Source organism: Nicotiana tabacum, chromosome 22 (assembly GCF_000715075.1).
Source record: "Nicotiana tabacum cultivar K326 chromosome 22, ASM71507v2, whole genome shotgun sequence".
Lineage (NCBI taxonomy): Eukaryota > Viridiplantae > Streptophyta > Magnoliopsida > Solanales > Solanaceae > Nicotiana > Nicotiana tabacum.
Genome location: NC_134101.1, coordinates 861,538 through 880,795, shown reverse-complemented (window position 1 = coordinate 880,795; position 19,258 = coordinate 861,538). Strand labels below are relative to the sequence as shown.

General features: G+C 42.6%; 1 protein-coding gene across 1 annotated transcript in view; it reads right to left on the bottom strand.

Annotated features, from left to right (window-relative positions):
* Window positions 1-1,935: 1,935 nt before the first annotated feature.
* The window catches only part of LOC142176325 (uncharacterized), a 195,130-nt gene continuing 177,807 nt past the window's right edge, over window positions 1,936-19,258 (bottom strand). Inside the window, exon 2 of the mRNA XM_075243477.1 lies at window positions 1,936-4,690. Coding sequence (XP_075099578.1) covers window positions 2,757-3,827 — 1,071 coding nt within the window. The 5' untranslated portion in view covers window positions 3,828-4,690 and the 3' untranslated portion in view covers window positions 1,936-2,756. The remainder of the gene's footprint in view (window positions 4,691-19,258) is intronic.

Here is a 19,258-nt window from a genome sequence, read left to right as displayed (position 1 = left end):
CGCGCTCCTTGATTTTGGGGCGTGACAAACATGATGTGGCCTATCCTGAGTTAAGTCCACCTGCATCTTTACTTTTGCAACACTCCCCCTAGTTTTCTGCATAGAGGAAAGGTCTAGGTGCAACACCTTGCCAATTGGTGATAACACAACTGATAGTACCTCTCTGTAGTAGAAATTCCATGGGAGTTCAGGGATAACTACCCAAACAAGTACTGTAGGGTTGTCCTCATTAGGATTGAAGTTTGGTGTCCAAGCTTGCAGGTCCATTCTTTGGCCTTGGATGTATATGAATTTTTTTGTCCAAATAGTTGTGTGATCGTACTCGTTGTCTAGATCAATATACACTGTCCGAGCATTGAAATGGACTATTTTCACTCCTCCCCTAAGTTTAGTTTGAGATATGAAGATTCTACTGATGTTTTCCATTCGAGGAATTGTGTTGAGAAATTTTCCAATGATGGTGTATTGGCACCTAGTAGCTAGTGTGACCATGTAGTCTTGCCTGGTGAAAATAACAGTTAGTTGGCCCTGTTTTGTAGTAATATTGGGTGGTGTAAACTCTATTGATGTTAGCTCTTCAGTATGCCTTGCTCGTAGCTTGGTTGTAAGGGATTGAGTGATAGTGGGAGGTGGTGGAACAGGGTAAGTCACTGGTTTTCTTGGTTGGACATTGGTATCTTTGTTGTTATGTGTGAAGTTAAGTGCTTGGAAGTTTGGTGGATTATCTGTTGAGATGATCTGCTGGGGGACATTTTGGCTTGTACTTGCAGTTTGTTTAACTGTCAAAGGTTGACTTCGTTTGTCAAAATTGGTTGAGATCTTTGGGTATGTGTGTGGAGCTGGTGTATATGTGGTTAGTGGTTTTGTGCTAGCTGGTTGGAGGACAGGATATGTATGGGCAGTAACCTATGGAGTAAGAGTTACAATAGTAGTTTCTGTTACTACAGTTACCTCATTAACAAAGGATGTTTCCATGTGTGGTTGCACCTTGTGTGCATCAGCTTCAGTGAGTTTAACTGAGTGTATGCGCTGAGGAGATTGCAAAGCATGAGCATCAATTATTCGAGTATATTTTTGCCATGTAACTTGACGACTGCGTTCGTTAGGATGTTTGGAAGGTTGATCATTTGATTGCCCAACAATTGGCCCTGCTAAATTGGGTGAAGCATTTCGTCGAACAGGTGAACTACACAATTCTGCAGAAGTTGTATTCTGTAAAATTGTTGCTATTGGCTCCCTAAAATTTGTAGATGTCTTATTGTTTGTAGTATTCTCCTTAACAGTAACTGTTTGGCATTGATTGCTAGTAACTTGGACCATTAGAACACCATATCCGACCAAATGGGGCTTTGTCGAAGGTTGTAGAGCATCTGACTCAGTAATTTCGACGTTGGATTCAGTTGATTGTTGATTGAGAAGTGATTCTTGAGCTTCAGTACCCTCTCCGTTGATTTGTATTTCAAGACGTGACCCAGACATAGCTCGGAGATTATCGCATGAACCCAGTTGCTTTGATGCTACAGTAATCACGTCTTTCTCTTGCACAATTGAAGCAACTGGCGATGCATTTTGTTGGTTAAATCATGAATCTTGAGCTTGAATACCATATCCATTGATTTGAATTGCATAAACTGATCCAGAATTGTCCTGGTGATTGTCGATTGAACCCAGTCGCTTAGGAGCTACAGTAGACGCGTCTAATTTTTGGAGAATTTCAGCAGATGGGGAGTGATTTTGTGAAGGAAATAATTGGGTAGTATGCGCTACATCTAGGTGGGTGTTTTACGACAAATCCGGTGGTTTTTGGCCACCGGATATAGGAACGGATGCCATAAAGGCATGTCCCATTACTATTCAACCCTAATCGCATGAGAGAGAAGAGAGTATTTTGGGGTCACTCTTGGCTTTTTTATTTTTTTAGCAAATATACTACTAGGTTATTCACCTAGTAGCTATTATATATAACAAATCCCAAATTGGGTAAAACTTACAAAATGTTCAACTGAACTACAAACAACAACACGACAAGGAAATCCAATGGCTATTGCTACCGAATACAATGTAGCAGTAGCGTAATGAAACATGGAAAATAGAAAGCTAGTAATTTGAAACATCCAATTGTTGCCGACGACCATGAATGTACACACCAGTTGCCAACAATTTGTTGTAGCACCTACAAAGTTCTCACCAGTCACCATTTGTTGCAATCTAAAGGAGTAGGTATGTTTAAATCCAGTAGTTGTAAAGAAAAGTATTTTGGACATTGTGAACTTGGGGCTGAAAATTCCAGCATCATTGTTGATACATTGAACATGAATTTTAGATGAAATCAGGATAGAGACAGCACTGCCTTTTGAAGTCATGATGTACCTTGTGAGATGCCTTCTTGACTCCGTGGTTTTGTATGATGTTAAACCACCCCCAAAATGAGCATGGTAACATGCTAATACCACTGAGTAATAGTCTAACACCACACAAACATTACACTGTAGTAAAGCTCATGGCATGTGATAAATGTCTTTGTAGGTACATCAGATTGTTGTCCAAGCCAAGCTGCTTGGGATGTATCTGACATCTGTGTTGCTGAAGTGTTGTTGCATTAATGTGTTGTTCAACTCCCATAATGAGCATTGTGGCACTGCATCAAATGCAGCTACAACAATGATGTGTGGTGGATTGGTAGAGCAGATTGATCATTCTTTGAAATAATGGTTTGTTGATGCAGTTGTAGAAGAAGAAGTGTTGCAACTGTAGCATCAATGAACACTTATGTATATGTGCTGCTGAATCCCAATTGCTATGTTTCCAATTGAAACTGGTACAGGAAGAACCATGATATATTCTGGAACCTGCTGCTGGAGTGTAACATGATTTTTCTGTGGAAATGTCCTCTGTAGATGTATTCTGAGATGCTCAATTATAGTTGTGAGATGTAAAATGGATCCATACCATGCATCTGCATTAAAAAACTGAACCTGTATTTGTAACCTGCAAAATGTAGCAAAAAGGTTAGTAGGAAAGATTCTTCCCCCAGGTTCTTGTGTGTTCTGGTAGATGTGATGAAGGGTAGATTGTGGACTCCAACAACTCCTGCTCGACTCCAGTTTGATGTTTCTGAGGAAGTTTTGTCGAAGCAGTAATAATTTGAATCTATATCTGCCACCTGCAAAAATTAGCAAACAAGTTAGTAGGAAAAGTTCTGCTACTATGTAATGCTGTAGGTTCAGTCTTGTTGGTATGTCATTGTTGTATTTCATCAAACCACCCCTCGAATAAGCTTGATACCATGTTAATACCACGGATAAGTAACTAGATTGCACACAACCATGTAGTATCTTCCAAACCACAAGATACATTGGCTCAGTAGTGCCAAGATATATTGGATCAGTAGTACAGTTGTTCTTGTATGACTTGGTTGTCATGTTGATGGACTTAAGGATGATATAATTTAGTTTCCAAGATCCATTGGTATGATTTTGTGTACAATCATCTGTAATAAACCAGTAAAGCCCTGGTGCATTCTTGATTGAACTGCTGGATAGTACCTTTCCAGTTACTGTTGTAGTAATAGCTGAAAGATTATAGTTGCTACAAACAGTGACATAAACCTGTGGTGAGCTTAAAGGTTGTAGCCATTTGGAGAAGCTCCGACACTGCCTTAATCTTCCAATATTAAGGTATGTTATGCAACTAGAAAACTTTATCTTTGAATTGGACAGTCCAATCTTCATAACACAAGAATGAGTTGTGCATTCACAAAGCTGCATAATTATCATGTCAGTTGTTGTGCTGCTGCTGTAATTGTAGCACCATATTGAATCAACCATCTTAATCAAATAGTTGAGTTGCAACACTCCAAATGAACAGTTGGTTAAACTCTGTCAAAAGCAATTCATCCAACTGTTCCAGCTGAGATTTGCCCTTTTGAAGTATTGATAGTGTATTGATATCTTCCAGTTTTGTGCAGAGTTAATCCCTTCCAAATAATAGAGGTAACTGAGATTTGCCCTTTTGAAGTATTGATGTTGTAATTTGTTGACCAACACCCAGACTGAGCATGGTAACATGTTAATTCCACTGGGAATTGACACAACAAGAGACAGCCAGTCAGTAACTTCCAAGCCAAAATTGTTGTGCATCAACAATACTGTTCCATATTGCTGTGACTTCCAGGTTCTCAAACAGATCCTGCTCGAGTCCTGCTTGATCTTTCTGATGAAATATCTTCTGTTGATGTATTGTGTGATGGTTAGTTGCAGCTTCAGTGTAAAAGAGGACTTATGTGTTTTTGCTGAAAACACCATCACTTGTACCAAAATGTCAATTGGATACACCCCATGCAGATGAATTAAAGTTCTGAACCTATCTGTGTAACCTGGTGACAGTACATTTCTAGTTGCTGCTGTAGTAACAACAATAAGGTTCCAGTTTCTATAATCCTTGAAACAAACATGTGATAAGCCCTCACTTTTTTTCGATAGGCCCAGATACTGCCATACTCTTCCAGTAGTAAGGTACATTATGCACTTAGAAGACTACATCTTTGAATTGCACACTCCAATAATCACACCAGTAGAGTGTGACATGCGTACACAGTGCCTCTTGATTTTCCTGTCAGCAGTTGTGCTGCTGATGTAGCACACTGCAAGTTCTATCCCAAAGGTAAACTTATATGTTTTTGCCGATGTTGCTGATGTAGCACATTGCAAGTTGTATCCTAAATGTAACCTGTTGATTCAACCATCATCATCAAGTAGTTGAGCAGCAGCAGTCCAATTGAATAATTGGCAAAACTCCTTCGAAAGCCAGTCATCCAGCAGCTCCATGCACACTGCTTGTGTGTGTGTGTATGTGTAGCAAGTCAGTGCTTTGATAGCTGAAGGTGAATCTGTGGGTAGTCATGGTAGGCATCATTATAAAAAAGTCAGACATGGTCAGTATTTCTGTTTCTTGCGACCCTAATCCTTAGATTAGGTATTTGACTCTTGTCTTGATTTATCAGTGTCTTTCCTGTCTTAGGCAATTCATTGAAAAATTGGAATTCTAATGTACCTGCAAAAGAGAAAACAATGTTAGCTAGAAAATCAGCCATGGTGTTTCCCTCCTTAAGGACATGTTGGAAAAGCATATTGAATTGCCCCTTCATTTGATTAATCTTCTTCACTTCTTTGCTGATGCACCAGGGCACCTCCCATTCTCTTTCAATGGTTTTCTTCATAACCATTGAGTCAGTCTCAATGATTAGAGGATGAAGATCCATTTAAATACAATAAGAAAGTCCTTGCATTATTGCCCTCACCTCCGCGACCATGTTAGTTATATTCCCTATCTGTTCTGCCTTTGTAAAGACCACATCTCCAACATAATTCCTCACACAAAAACCATATGAGCTTGGTCCTGGGTTCCCTCTAGAAGCTCCATCAGTGTAGCACTTGAACCATCTCTCATTAGGAAGCTGCCAGGTAACTCTTTTGGTGATAACAATCGGTTTATAAGCTTCAAAAAACCTAATCATATCCGGCCAGAGAAGAGGTATACTTGGTAGCCAATAAAACCTTAGTTTAGCAAGATTATGAAGTGTATTTTTAACCTTATGTACCACCCTTTTGATCGAAACTGTTCTGCCTCCATGCTTCATAGCGTTCCTACTCTTCTAAATTTCCCAAGATATAATTGCTGGTGCAGTCTGGAAGAGTGGCTTACGTTTTGAATAGCAAGACGAATTCCACCAAGCTCTAATGACCCGGTGGATATATAACATGTTGTCCACGATTCCATCAGTCTGTAAAAAGTACTTCCACACTTGTGAGGCAGTTGTGCTTGTAAGGAAAATATATTGTAATGTTTCTTCCTGTGGTGGAAAGCAACACCAACATTTTGAAACAATTTGATCTCCACTTCTCCTCCATAAGTCATCAGTTGGCACCTTGCCTCTCCATAATCTCAATAGGAAAAGAGAAATTTTGAAGGGTAATCCTTTTGTCCATATTGAATTATGCTCCAGATTTGCTGTTTCTCTATGCCTCAAGATGTGCCATGCACTCCCAACTATAAATTTACCCGATGGTGTTGGCATCCATATAGGTGTCCCAGTAGTCATCTATATTTTCAAAGGGTACCTCTTACCTGATGTAGTCGGCTATATCTGCTGGGAATGTTTGATCCAGCAACTGATTATCCCAACCATTTTCTGTTCTTAAGTCTGACACCTCTTGTGGCAGCTGATTATCCCAACCATTTTCTGTTCTTAAGTCTGACACCTCTTGTAACTCTTCATTGATGTCGAACTGTGGTGGTACCTGATGATATAGAGCTCCAATTCCAGTCCAATTTTCTTGCCAAACATTTGTTTAACCCCTATGTAATTGCCACATGATTTCATGTTCGACCTTATCTCTTGCTTGTAACACTTTTCGCCAATCATGTGATCCCTCCCTTTATTGCACGACAGTAGGAATTTCCTTCTTGTACTATTTATTCCACATGAAAATTGACCACAATGACTTCGATGTTCTGGATTTCCATCACAACTTTGCAAACAGTGATTTTGATATATCAAATAGTGATCGGAACCCCAATCCTCCTTCTTCAGTAGGGAGACACAAGTTTAGCCATTTTATCCAATGCCTGCTTCTGCCTTCGTCGTTGGAACTCCAAAAGAATCTCGCAAAAATCTTGTGTAAGTGTTTAATAACATTGTCTGGAGGGTCCAACACTAAAAGAATGTGTCTAGGTAAACTCTGAAGCACGCTGGTAATAAGTGTTGCTTTGCCTCAGAAAGACAATAGTTTCCCCTTGTAGGAGTGTAGTTTTGCCTTCACCTTCTTGGTGAGATGATTGTAGTAATCCTTCCTTCTCCATGTGTAAAATATTGGACAACCTAGGTAAGTGAACGAGAATGCTCCTTTTTGGAAGCCAGTGATTGAACTAACTAATTCATGAAAATTTCTAGACTCCTTTGTATGCATGTAGTAATAGGTCTTTGATTTATTGATCTGCGGTCCAGAAATCTGTTCATAGTTTGTGAACACGTCAACTACTTTCTTCAGAGAGTAAGGATCAGCAGATGAAAATATTATAGTGTGATCTGCATAAGCCAAATGGTTTAATGGATCTGTCCATTTGGGCATTCCAGATCCTTTGAATTTCTTGTCTTAGAACAGATTGTTCAGAGATCTAGATAGAACTTCCGCAGTTAGAATGAACAATGCCAGAGAAAGGGGGTCACCTTGTTTCACCCCTCTGCTGGACATGAAGAACCCTGTTGCTTGGCCATTGATAAGATATGAGTACCAGTTGTTGACTAGTAGGTTCCCTATCATGTTGATGAAATGCTCAGCAAACCCCATCTTCCTCAAAACATGTAGAAGATTTTTCCAAGAAACCCTGTCGTAAGCCTTTGCCATATCAAGCTTGATTACAACATTGGACGGTTTCCCTCTCAACATTATTTCGGTTATTATCTCTTGGGTAAGCAAAACATTTTCAAAAATAATCCTTCCTTTAACAAAGCCAAATTGGTGGGCGAAATCAACAAGGGAAGTATCTTCTCCATTCTGTCATGTAATACCTTTGATATTACCTTGTTGATGAAATTGCTTAGACTTGTTGGTCATAAGTCTGAGAATGTTTTAACTTGAGGTTTCTTAGGCAGTAGAACAAGATTAGTGTTTGTTATGGACTTTTGGAGTGGTGCCCCTCCATGGAACTCTTGAAGCAGCATGTAGATATCTTCCCCCACAATGTTCCAGCATGTTACTGTAGCTGCCACTGCGTTTGGATCGTTAACAAGAACAATGTCAGTTGAGACATTAGTTGGGGCTGCTGTATTTTTTGAGATCTGGTTCTGTTTAGCACTGCGTGGAAGGTTTGAATGAATGTTTTCTGAAGCTGTCTCATATTCAAACTGTTGTTTTGCACTGTTGCTGATTTGATCTCCCTTATTACTACTGGACACTGGGACTAAATCTGTGTTACTTGCGTGCTGCTACTGTTTTCCACTTGTTGGAGATTGCCTATAGTTTGTGATTGCCTCACGATCAACCTACTGCCTTTTCTTCCTAGTGTTCTCCAGAACTTGTTCATTCATCAAAGCATCGAACGAGTTAGAGATAGTAACATTCCTTGCTACACTGATCTGGGCTTTGTGAACTGGATTTTTCTTGTTGCTCAATGATGGTTGTACACAATATTCCCCATCTTTATTATTTGTTTCACATTTAGATTTTGTTCCCAGATTTTCCTTGAATGGCACGGACCGTCCCAACACCTTTCGCCATTGAATGTACTGCCCTTGGAGTGGCTCGATCCACATTTATATTCAATGCACCAGTTGGTGTCAAAACTCTAGGTGTAGCCTGCTGCATTCCAGATGAAAGTTGTGGTTGTCAAAACTCTAGGTGTAGCCTGCTACATACTCTAACTCCATAATATCAAAATGATTTTTCCCAGCAGTAACTGCTACAATTGTTGATTTATCTACTAGTTTATGTAATGCAACAGTTGTTTGTTTTTCAGTGAGAACACACTGTGAACTAGTAGCTTTGACAATGGCAGCACTAGGTCTATTACCAGATTCATTCAATGGATTTTTAACCTCCAAGTTAAACCTGTAATTTTTGGTTACCTTTCTGTTTTTTCAAGATGTCCTAACACTGCTACCACTCCGCTATTCTTAGTAGTGTTTACTTGGTCAGCTCCAATTATTGCAGTGTTGTCCACTATCTGCTGAAGCTGCCCAGGTTCATTGCCTGAACCTTTAAGCTGCCCAGCTCCTATCTCCTTCCCTTCTGTTAACTTTTGCAGTCCCTGTCCTTTAGATGTTTGATGCCCAGCTTCAGCAAAGTTTTGCCCAGCACCTGTACCCTTACAAAGACCAGCAGAACCTCGATCAAACACAACACCTGTAGCAACCTTCAGATCTTTAGCAACCTATTAAGAGTTACTGCAACTGGAACTATTACAACACTATCAACAGCTGATATATGATGCGACTTAATAGTATCTGATCCTTGATCAACTCCCTTTGTATATGTAGCATCAACTTGATCAGCTGTGGCATTCACAACAACTTGATCTTTATCAACCTTTCCTGCAATTTCCACCATAGGATTCCCATTTGACACACGATTAGCCTTGGGGTCTTTAATAGCCTGCACATTGATTTGCAACTCCTCATCAACCCTGCTTTGAACTGCTTTTACTAGAACTGTAGTAATCCCATTAACAACAGCTGTATGTTGCACCATCTTATTATCTGATCCTTGATGAGAAGCATGTGAATTTTCACCACTATTATTTGTTGACTCCAAACCTTTTCCTTCGGCAGCATTCCTTAATCTTTTGGCATCCAAAATTTGTCTCAAATCTCCTTGAAAGTTTTCTCCAGCAGTTTCAACATCACGATCATCCAACTGGTTTTCTTTTTGAACCATCTTCAACAGCAAATGACACCAACATTACAGTACGCTGGTAAATTATAATATATGATTTGCTGGAAGAACTCGGACACTTTTCCAGTTTTATTTTCGACATGCCGCAATCTTATTCTCTGTGGCAGGTTATCTAAGAGGTCAAGAATTACCTTAACCCTAGCAGTGTTAGGTCTTGAATGAGTTTGGGTAGCTTTATCAATAGCAATTAGAGTGCCTACTGCTGAAGCTATAGATAATAGAGCTTTCATCGCAAAAACATCTAGCGCAAAGTTTGGTAAAGATATCCACACCACAACCTTGGTTGTTTCTTCCTTTGGATTGAATCCAATAGACCATGGGAACACCCTATATTGACGTTCATCTTCGTTCTGCATATAATAGTTTACTGCGTGCGATAACGACATCACAAAATCCTCAAATTGATCAAACCTGATCAACAATTGCCTTGGAGCTAACCATCCAGTTAAAACATGACCCTTAACTCCAAGAAGTTTAGGCAGAAGAGATCGAAGTTGCTGCAAGGCTAGTGCGCTAGCAGATAATTTTACCACAATTGCCTGATGCAATCCTTCTTCTCTCGCAAACTGTTGCCCCTCGTCTATGGCAAAGCAAATCGTTGGTTCTCCATGAACATAATCGATTGATTTTAGTTGAGTTTGATTCAAAATACCATCTGGATTGGCTTGGTTGAGACATCCAGCATATGTAGATTTATTAGGGGGGTTTTCTTTAGTGTTTAAACATGGCTCTCCCACAGCCAAAGGTTTGGGAGAGATCGTGGCAGCCATGGCTGCGCTAGTCCCCCATAAGCACTCGCTTAAAGCCTAAGAGAGAGGAGACAACATGTTTTTTTAGGGCTAGTTTTTTATATATATAACTCCAAAAAAAACAAAAAACGAAAGTCAGTAGGTCTCACATGATGAAAGAGATAAAATTTGACAAATACATAGATCCTATTATCAATTTCGGGCTTGTGATACCCAAAATGGAATTTACATTATGATCTAGTATAAAAATAGAATTATCACGACCCAATTTCTCCCTATGTGAACCGTCGTGACGACACCTAGTCTCTACGACTAGGTAAGCCTAACACTTTTGCGAAAGTGAAACTAAAGCATGAACATTAACTACTAACAGTAACGAATATCTAATAAGCAATTGAATGCCACTCGGCATATACAATTAACACCTCTGAAAATGTACAAAACAATTTCCCCCAAAACCCGGAATATAGTAAGTCACAAGCTACTAAAAAGTTTTAACCGTTCTATACATCACTTCCACAGAAAGAAGGAAAAATGAACATAGGGGGATAGAGGGGGACTCCGAGGATCTGCGGGCGCGGGCAGATGTACCTTGAAGTTCTCCGAAACAGAAACGACTGCAACTAAGGAAGAAGCTGGTAAAAGGAACCTGGATCTGCACGTGAAAAACATGTGCAGGAAAGGGCGTGAGTACACTACAACGGTACCCAGTAAGTGGCAAGCCTAACCTCGGTCGATTAGTGATAAGGTCAGTTCAGGCCCACTGGTATATAATAATAAAAACATGAGAATAAGTAGTATAATAAGAGGCTAAAGTTCAACAAAGGAAAGCACAGTGAAATAACATAACAATGCAAGGAATTAAGCGACAGGGGATCTCTCGAGATACCGTCTCGTAGTCCCAAAAGTAAATATCCAGGGAGAACTCCCGAGGTACCGCCTCATAGTCTCAAAGTAAATGTGTAGGGGATCTCCCGGGATACCGTCCCGTAGTCCCAAAAGTAAATATACAGGGGATCTCCCGGGATACTGTCTCGTAGTCCCAAAAGTAAATATGCGGGAGGATCTCCCGGGATACCGTCCCGTAGTCCCAAAGTAAATACACAGCGCAATCAATTACAAACGAGAAGTACATCAAGAGAATCTACAGTCTAGACTAAGTACAAGTCGGGAAAGAAGCAGTAATTCAATAAGCAAGCTGCAAAGACTTCAATTAAGCAAATAAGGGACGTAGACATGTTATTCTAAGCTAACAGGGTAACTACGCATGCTAGTATATTCAATTAAGGTGGAAACAGGGAATTTCTCAGTAAAAATCAGGTTTTTCAACAAATAGCCGGTGTACGCACTCGTCACCTCGTGTACACGGTGCTCACATAGTAAAATCAGTACCAAATCCTAAGGGGATTTCCCCCACACAAGGTTAGGAAAGCCACTTACCTCGAACCAAGCTAAATCAGTCGGTAGCAATGCACTTCCCATGAATATCCAGCTCCGAATGGCCCAAATCTAGCCAAAATCAATTACATACCATAAATATAGCTATAAGAAACTAATCTAGTCATTGAAATCTAAGCTACAGCGAGAAATTAGGAAATCGCCCCAAATAAACTCCCCGGGCCCACGTCTCGGAATCAGGTAAAAGTTACAACCACGAGTCCAACCATATAAAAATTACTCAAATCCAACCACGAATCCCCTTTCAAAACTCGAAATCTTAGTTGAAGAACTTCTCCCAAATTTTCCCAAATTTCATCCCCAAAATTCGAAATTAAAGATGAAATTAATGATAGATTAGTGGGATATAACCAAAATAGAGTGTAGAATCATTACCCAATCGATGTCTCTGAAAATCCCCCAAAATCACTTCCAAATCCGAGCTCCCAAACTCAAGTTTTGATAAAAATGGCCAAAGCCTCATTTTTGAAATGTTTAATACTGCCTAGTGATTCCTTAATCGCGATCGCGGAAATAGCCTCACGATCGTGAAGCACAACTTCGCTGCCCCAGAATTTAACCCTACGCGAACACGATTCACTGGCCCTCATACTTACGCGATCGCGAATAACCCCACGCGTTCGCGAAGAACAACACTTGAATTCCACTACTGCTTTACTTCCTCTTTGCGAACACGGCCTAGCCCACGCGTTCGCGATGCAAAACCTGACCAACCTACGTGATCGCGTCCCCATATTCACGAATGCCAAGAACAAATTCAGCTGGCCTCTCAGATGGCTTACGCGATCGCGAGACCTCTCTCGTGAATGCAATGAAGAAAAAGTCTGCAACAAAACACCAGAAAATCTGCTATCTTCCCCAAGTCCAAAATGATCCGTTAATCATCCGAAATCAACCCGAAGCCCTCGGGACCTCAACCAAATATACCAACCAATCATAAAACACCATACGAACTTAGTCGAGCCCTCAAACCACATCAAACAACGCTAAAATCATGAATCGCCCTCCAATTTAAACTTAAAGAACTTGAAACTTCAAAATTTGATAACCGACGCCGAAACCAACCAAACCACGTCCGATTGAACATTACAGACCTACTCCAACTTCCGAAATCAAATTCTGACCCCGATATCAAAATTTACACTACCGGTCCAAAACTCCAAAAAATCGACTTTCGCCAATTCAAGCCTAAATAAGCTACAGACCTCCAAAACACAATCCGGACATGCCCCTAAGTCCAAAATCACCTAACGGAGCTAACGGAACCGACGGAACTCCATTCCGGAGTCGTCTTCACACAGTTCCGACTATAGTCCAAATCCTAAGACTTAAGCCTCCATTTTCGGACTAAGTGTCCCAAAACACTCCAAAAACCAAAATGAAACCTCCCAGCAAGGCACAATAGCAGAAAAGGATATGGGGAAAATAGTTAATAGGGGATCGGGGCTATAACTCTCAAGACGACCGGCAGGGTCGTCACATCCTCCCCCTCTTAAAATAATTGTTCATCCTCGAATGAGTATAGAGATATACCTGAAGCTGTGAAAAGGTGAGGATAACAGTTGTGCATATCCTGCTCGGTCTCCCAAGTCACCTCCTCGATCGGCTAGCGCCACTGAACATTTACTGATGCAATGTTCTTTGACCTCAGCTTCCGAACCTGCCTGTCCAAAATAGCCACTGGCTCCTCATCGTAGGATAGATCCTTATGCAATTGGACTGAGCTGAAATCCAACATATGAGACGGATCGCCGTGATACTTTCAGAGCATAGAAACGTGGAATACCGGATGAACCCCTGCAAGGCTGGGAGGCAAGGAAATCTCATAAGCAACCTCCCCAACACGCCTCAACACCTCAAAAGGACCAATGTACCTTGGGCTCTGCTTGCCCTTCTTTCCGAACCTCATAACACCCTTCATAGGTGAAACTCAAAGCAGGACCCGCTCTCCAACCATGAATGCAATATCGCGAACCTTCCGGTCCACATGGCTCTTCTGTCTGGACTGGGGTGTGTGAAGTATGTCCTCAATCACCTTCACCTTCTCCAAGGCATCCTAAACCAAGTCCGTACCCAATAATCTAGCCTCGCCCGGCTCGAACCAAACCAGTGGGGACCAACACCGCCTACCATACAGAGCCTCATACGGTGCTATCTGAATGCTTGACTGATAATTGTTGTTGTAGGCAAACTCCACAAGTGGAAAGAACTGATCCCAAGAACCTCCAAACTCCATCACACACACACGGAGCATATCCCCAAGAATCTGAATAGTGCGCTCGGACTGCCCGTCCGTCTGAGGGTGAAAAGCTGTGCTCAACTCCACTCGAGTACCCAACTCATATTGTACGGCTCTCCAGAATCGCGATGTAAACTGCGTGCCCCGGTTAGAGATGATAGATACCGTCACGCCATGAAGTCTGACAATCTTTCGAATAAAAACTCGAGCCAGCTGCTCGGAAGGATAGGTAGTCATCACAGGAATGAAATGAGCTTACTTGGTCAGCCTATCCACAATCACCCAAACCGCATCAAACCTCCGCTGAGTCCGTGGGAGCCCAACAATGAAATCCATAGTGATCTGCTCCCCTTTCCACTCCAGAATCTCTAACTTCTGAAGCAACCCACCCGGTCGCTGATGCTCATACTTCACCTGCTGGCAATTTAGGCACCGAGCTACATACTCCACTATGTCCTTCTTCATTCTCCTACACTAGAAATGTTGCCTCAAGTCCTGATACATCTTCGCGGCACCCAGATGAATGGAGTACCGCAAGCTATGAGCCTCATGAAGAATCAACTCACACAAACCATCTACATTAGGCACACATAGCCTGCCCTGCATCCTCAATGTGCCATCATCCCCAATAGTGACCTTCTTAGCATCACCGTGCTGAACCGTATACTTAAGGACATGGTTAAGGACAAGCAGATGGGGGTCATCATACTTACGCTCCCTGATACGATTATACAGAGAAGACCGAGAGACCACACAAGCCAATACTCGACTCGACTCAGAAATATAGAATCTCACAAACTAGTTGGCTAAGGCCTGAACATCCAACGCCATGGGCCTCTCTGCTGCTGGTAGATAAGCTAAACTCCCCAAACTCTCTGCCCGGCGACTCAAAGCATCGGCCACCACATTGGCCTTCCCCGGGTGGTACAAAATGGTGATGTCATAATCCTTAAGCAGCTCTAACCACCTCCTCTTACGCAAATTAAGATCCTTCTGCTTGAACAGATGCTGTAAACTCTGGTGATCAGTGTAGATCTCACAAGGAACGCCGTACAAATAGTGCCTCCAAATCTTCAAAGCATGAACAATAGCTGCTAGCTCAAGGTCATGGAAAATATAGTTCTTTTCATGCACCTTCAGCTGTCTGGAGGCATAGGCAATCACCCTATGGTCCTGCATCAACACCATGCCGAGGCCAACTCGCGACGCATCACAATAAACTGTATAAGACCCCGAACCTGAAGGCAATACCATTACTAGGGTTGTAGTTAAAGTTGTCTTAAGCTTCTGAAAGCTCTCTTCACAATCCTCTATCCACCTGAATGGAGCATTCTTTTGGGTCAGCCTGGTCATAGGCACTGCAATAGATGAAAATCCATCAATAAACCGACGGTAATACCCCGTTAAACCAAGGAAGCTCCAAATCTCTGTAGCTGAGGACGGTCTGGGCCAACTCTGCACTGCTTCCACCTTCTTCGGATCTACCTTGATCCCCTCACTCGACACAATATGACCCAAAAATGTCACGGAGTCTAACCAGAACTCACCTTTTGAGAACTTTGCATACAACTTCTTTTCTCTCAAAGTTTGAAGCACTGTCCTCAGGTGCTGCTCATGATCCTCCCGAGTTCGGGAATACACTAGAATGTCATCAATGAATACGATGACGAAAGAATCAATATAGGGCTGGAACACACTGTGCATTAAGTGCATAAAGGCTGCTGGGGCATTGGTCAGCCCAAATGACATCACAAGGAACTCGTAATGGCCATACCGAGTCCTGAAAGCAGTCTTCGGGATATCTGGCTCCCGAATCTTAAACTGATGGTAACCTGAATGCAAGTTAATCTTGGAAAATACTTTGGCACCCTGTAGCTGATCAAATAGGTCATCAATACGAGGCAAGGGATACCGGTTCTTCACTGTGACTTTGTTCAACTGGCGATAATTAATACACATACGCATAGAACCATCCTTTTTCTTCACAAACAAGACAGGAGCACCCCAATGTGACACACTGGGCTGAATAAAGCCCTTATCAAGAAACTCCTGCAACTGTTCCTTCAACTCTCTCAACTAAGGAGGAGCCATATGCTATAGAGGAATAGAGATGAGCTGGGTGCCCGGCAACAAATCAATGCTGAAATCAACATCTCTGTCGGGCGGCATGCCCGGAAGATCAACTGGGAACACATCTGGGTTGTACCTCACTACTAGAACAGACTCAACTATAGGGGTATCAATACTGACATCTCTCACATAAGCTAGATACGCATCACACCCCTTCTCAACCATTCGTTGAGCTTTAAGAAATGAAATAACTCTGCTGGGAGTATACTCTAAGGTACCTCTCCACTCTACTCGTGGTACACCTAGTATAGCCAGCGTCACATTTTTGGCATGACAATCAAGAATAGCATAATGGGGAGACAATCAGTCCATGCCCAAGATAACATCAAAATCTACCATGCTGAGCAATAATAAGTCGGCTCTGGTCTCAAAACCACTAAGAGAAATCAAACATGACCGATACACTCTGTCCACAATAAGAGAATGTCCAACAGGAGTAGACACATAAACATGGGAACTCAAAGAATCCCAAGATACGCCCAAATGTGGGGCAAAATAAGAGGACATATAGGAATACGTAGAGCTTGGGTCAAATAATACTGACGCATCTCTATGATAGACATGAACAATGACTGTAATGATAGAGTCGGAAGCAACTATCTCTGTACAGGCCGGAAGAGCATAATACCCGGCCTGGCCTCCCCCTTTAGGGCGACATCGACCTCACCGACTTCCACCTCGAGCTTGCTGAGCAGGTGGGGCGGTAGCTGGTGCTGGAATCATGGCGTGGGGACTCGGTGGAGCACATGGTGGTTGAGAAGTCTATAGAGGTGCAACCCTCCTAAGTCCGGGGCAATCCTTCACCATATGGCGGATGTCTCCATACTCAACATAACCCCTCGAAGGGCGTGGCTGCTGCGACTGACTCGGGCCAGGTCTGCTGGACTGGCCGCTAAAAGCACCCTAAGCATGAGGCACACTAGATACTGGCGGTGCATAATAAGGCTCCTGGGGCATAGAAGGGGCTGGAACACTACCGGCGGCTGGAAGAGCTGAATGAATGGGGCGAATCACATAACCCCTACCATGGCGAGCTGCTGGGGAACGAGCTCCAGAATAATAACTTATCTCTCTCGAGACCTCTTGGCCTCTCTCTCCTCTCGGTCTCGGGCAAGCATGCCCTCCAATCTCCTAGCAATAATCACAACCTGCTGATAAGGGATATCCATCTCTAACTCCCTGGCCATACTAATCCGGATACTAGGGTGGAGTCCCTCAATAAACTGTCAAACCCTCCCTCAAACTATGGCAACCAAGGCCGGTGCATGTCGGGCCAAATCGCTGAAGCGAACTGCATACTCTGACACAGTCATAGCACCCTGGCATAGTTGCTCAAACTCCATGCGCCATGCGTCCCTGAGGCTCTGAGGGACATATTCTCTCAAAAATATGTCCGAGAACTGAGTGCATGTAAGTGAGGCTGCCTCATCCGGACTACTCGACTCATAAGCATGCCACCACAGATAGGCTGCTCCTCTAAGCTAGAAAGTGGTAAAAGAAACCCCACTCATCTCCACTACGCCCATAGTACGGAGAATATGATGACACTCCTCCAGAAAACCCTGAGCATCATTTGTATCCAATCTGCTGAAGGATGGGTGGTACTTCTTGTACCTCTCAAGTCTGAGCTGCTCTGCCTCAGAATTGGCTGTCCTAGTCTCGTGCTGAACCGGAGCTACCAACGGCATATGAATGAACTCTGGGGCCTGATCAACCAGAACCCTCTGCTCAGGAGTACGGGCTATGGGCATTTGTGCCCCTCCCCCGGCCTGAGATGCGGCGGAAGCTAACGGAATCAATCCAGCCTAAGTTAAGGTATTGAACATGCTCATGAACTAGCTAGAGTCTCTTGGAGGGCTAGTGCATCAATAGGAATCTCTGGTGCTTCCCCTCCAGCTGGAACTGCTGGGGGCTCCTTTGTCGCAACTCGCGCGTGTGCTCTGGCTGCACCGCGTGGCCGTAATCTACCCCGGCCTGGTCATCAGATCCTCCAGTACGGGTCCTCACTGTTTGCGAGAAAGAATAGAATAGAGAATTTTTAGAATTTGATGCCAATAACTCGCACGACAAGGAATCAAAGAAGTATGTTTGTTCCTAACAGTTCCATAGCCTCCCGAAGATAAGTACAAATGTCTCCGTACCAATCCGAGAGACTCTAATAACCGGCTTGTAACTCACGACACCTATGAACCTATAGCTCTGATACCAACTTGTCACGACCCAAATTCTTCCCCCGTGAACCGTCGTGATGGCACCTAGTCTCTACGACTAGGTAAGCCTAAAACTTTCGCAAAAGTGAAACTAAAGCATGAACATTAACTACTAACAGTAACAAATATTTAATAAGCAATTGAATGCCACTCGGCATATAAAATTAACACCTCTAAAAATGTACAAAATAATTTTGCCCAAAACCCGGAATACCATAAGTCACAAGCTACTAAGAAGTCTTAACCGTTCTGTACATCATTTGTATAGAAAGAAGGAAAAATTAACATAGGGGGATAGAGGGGGACTCCGAGGATCCGCGGGCGCGAGCAGATGTACCTTGAAGTTCTCCGAAACAATAACGACTGCAACTAAGGGCGAGGCTGGTAAAAGGAACCTAGATCTGCACACAAAAAACATGTGCAGGAAAGGGCGTAAGTACACCACAGTGGTACCCAGTAAGTGCGGAGCCTAACCTCGGTCGAAAAGTGACGAGGTCAGGTCAGGCCCACTGGTATATAATAATAAAAATTGGAGAATAAGCAGTATAATAAGAAGCTAAAGTTCAACAAAGGAAAGCATAGGTTAATAACATAACAGTGCACGAAATTAAGCGATAGGGGATCTCCCGAGATACCATCTCGTAGTCCCAAAAGTAAATATGCAGGAAGAACTTTCAAGGCACCGCCTCGTAGTCTCAAAGTAAATGTGCAGGGGGATCTCCCAGGATACCGTCTTGTAGTCCGAAAAGTAAATATGCAGGAGGATCTCCCGAGATACCATCCCATAGTCCAAAAAGTAAATATGCAGGAGGATCTCCTGGGATACCGTTTCCGTAGTCCCAAAGTAAATACACAGCGCAATCAATTACAAACGACAAGTACAACAAGAGAATCTACAATCTAGACTAAGTACAAGTCGGGAAAAGAGCAGGAATTCAATAGGCATACTGCAAAGAGTTCAATTAAGCAAATAAGGTACGTAGACATGTTATTCTAAACTAACAGGGTAACTACGCATGC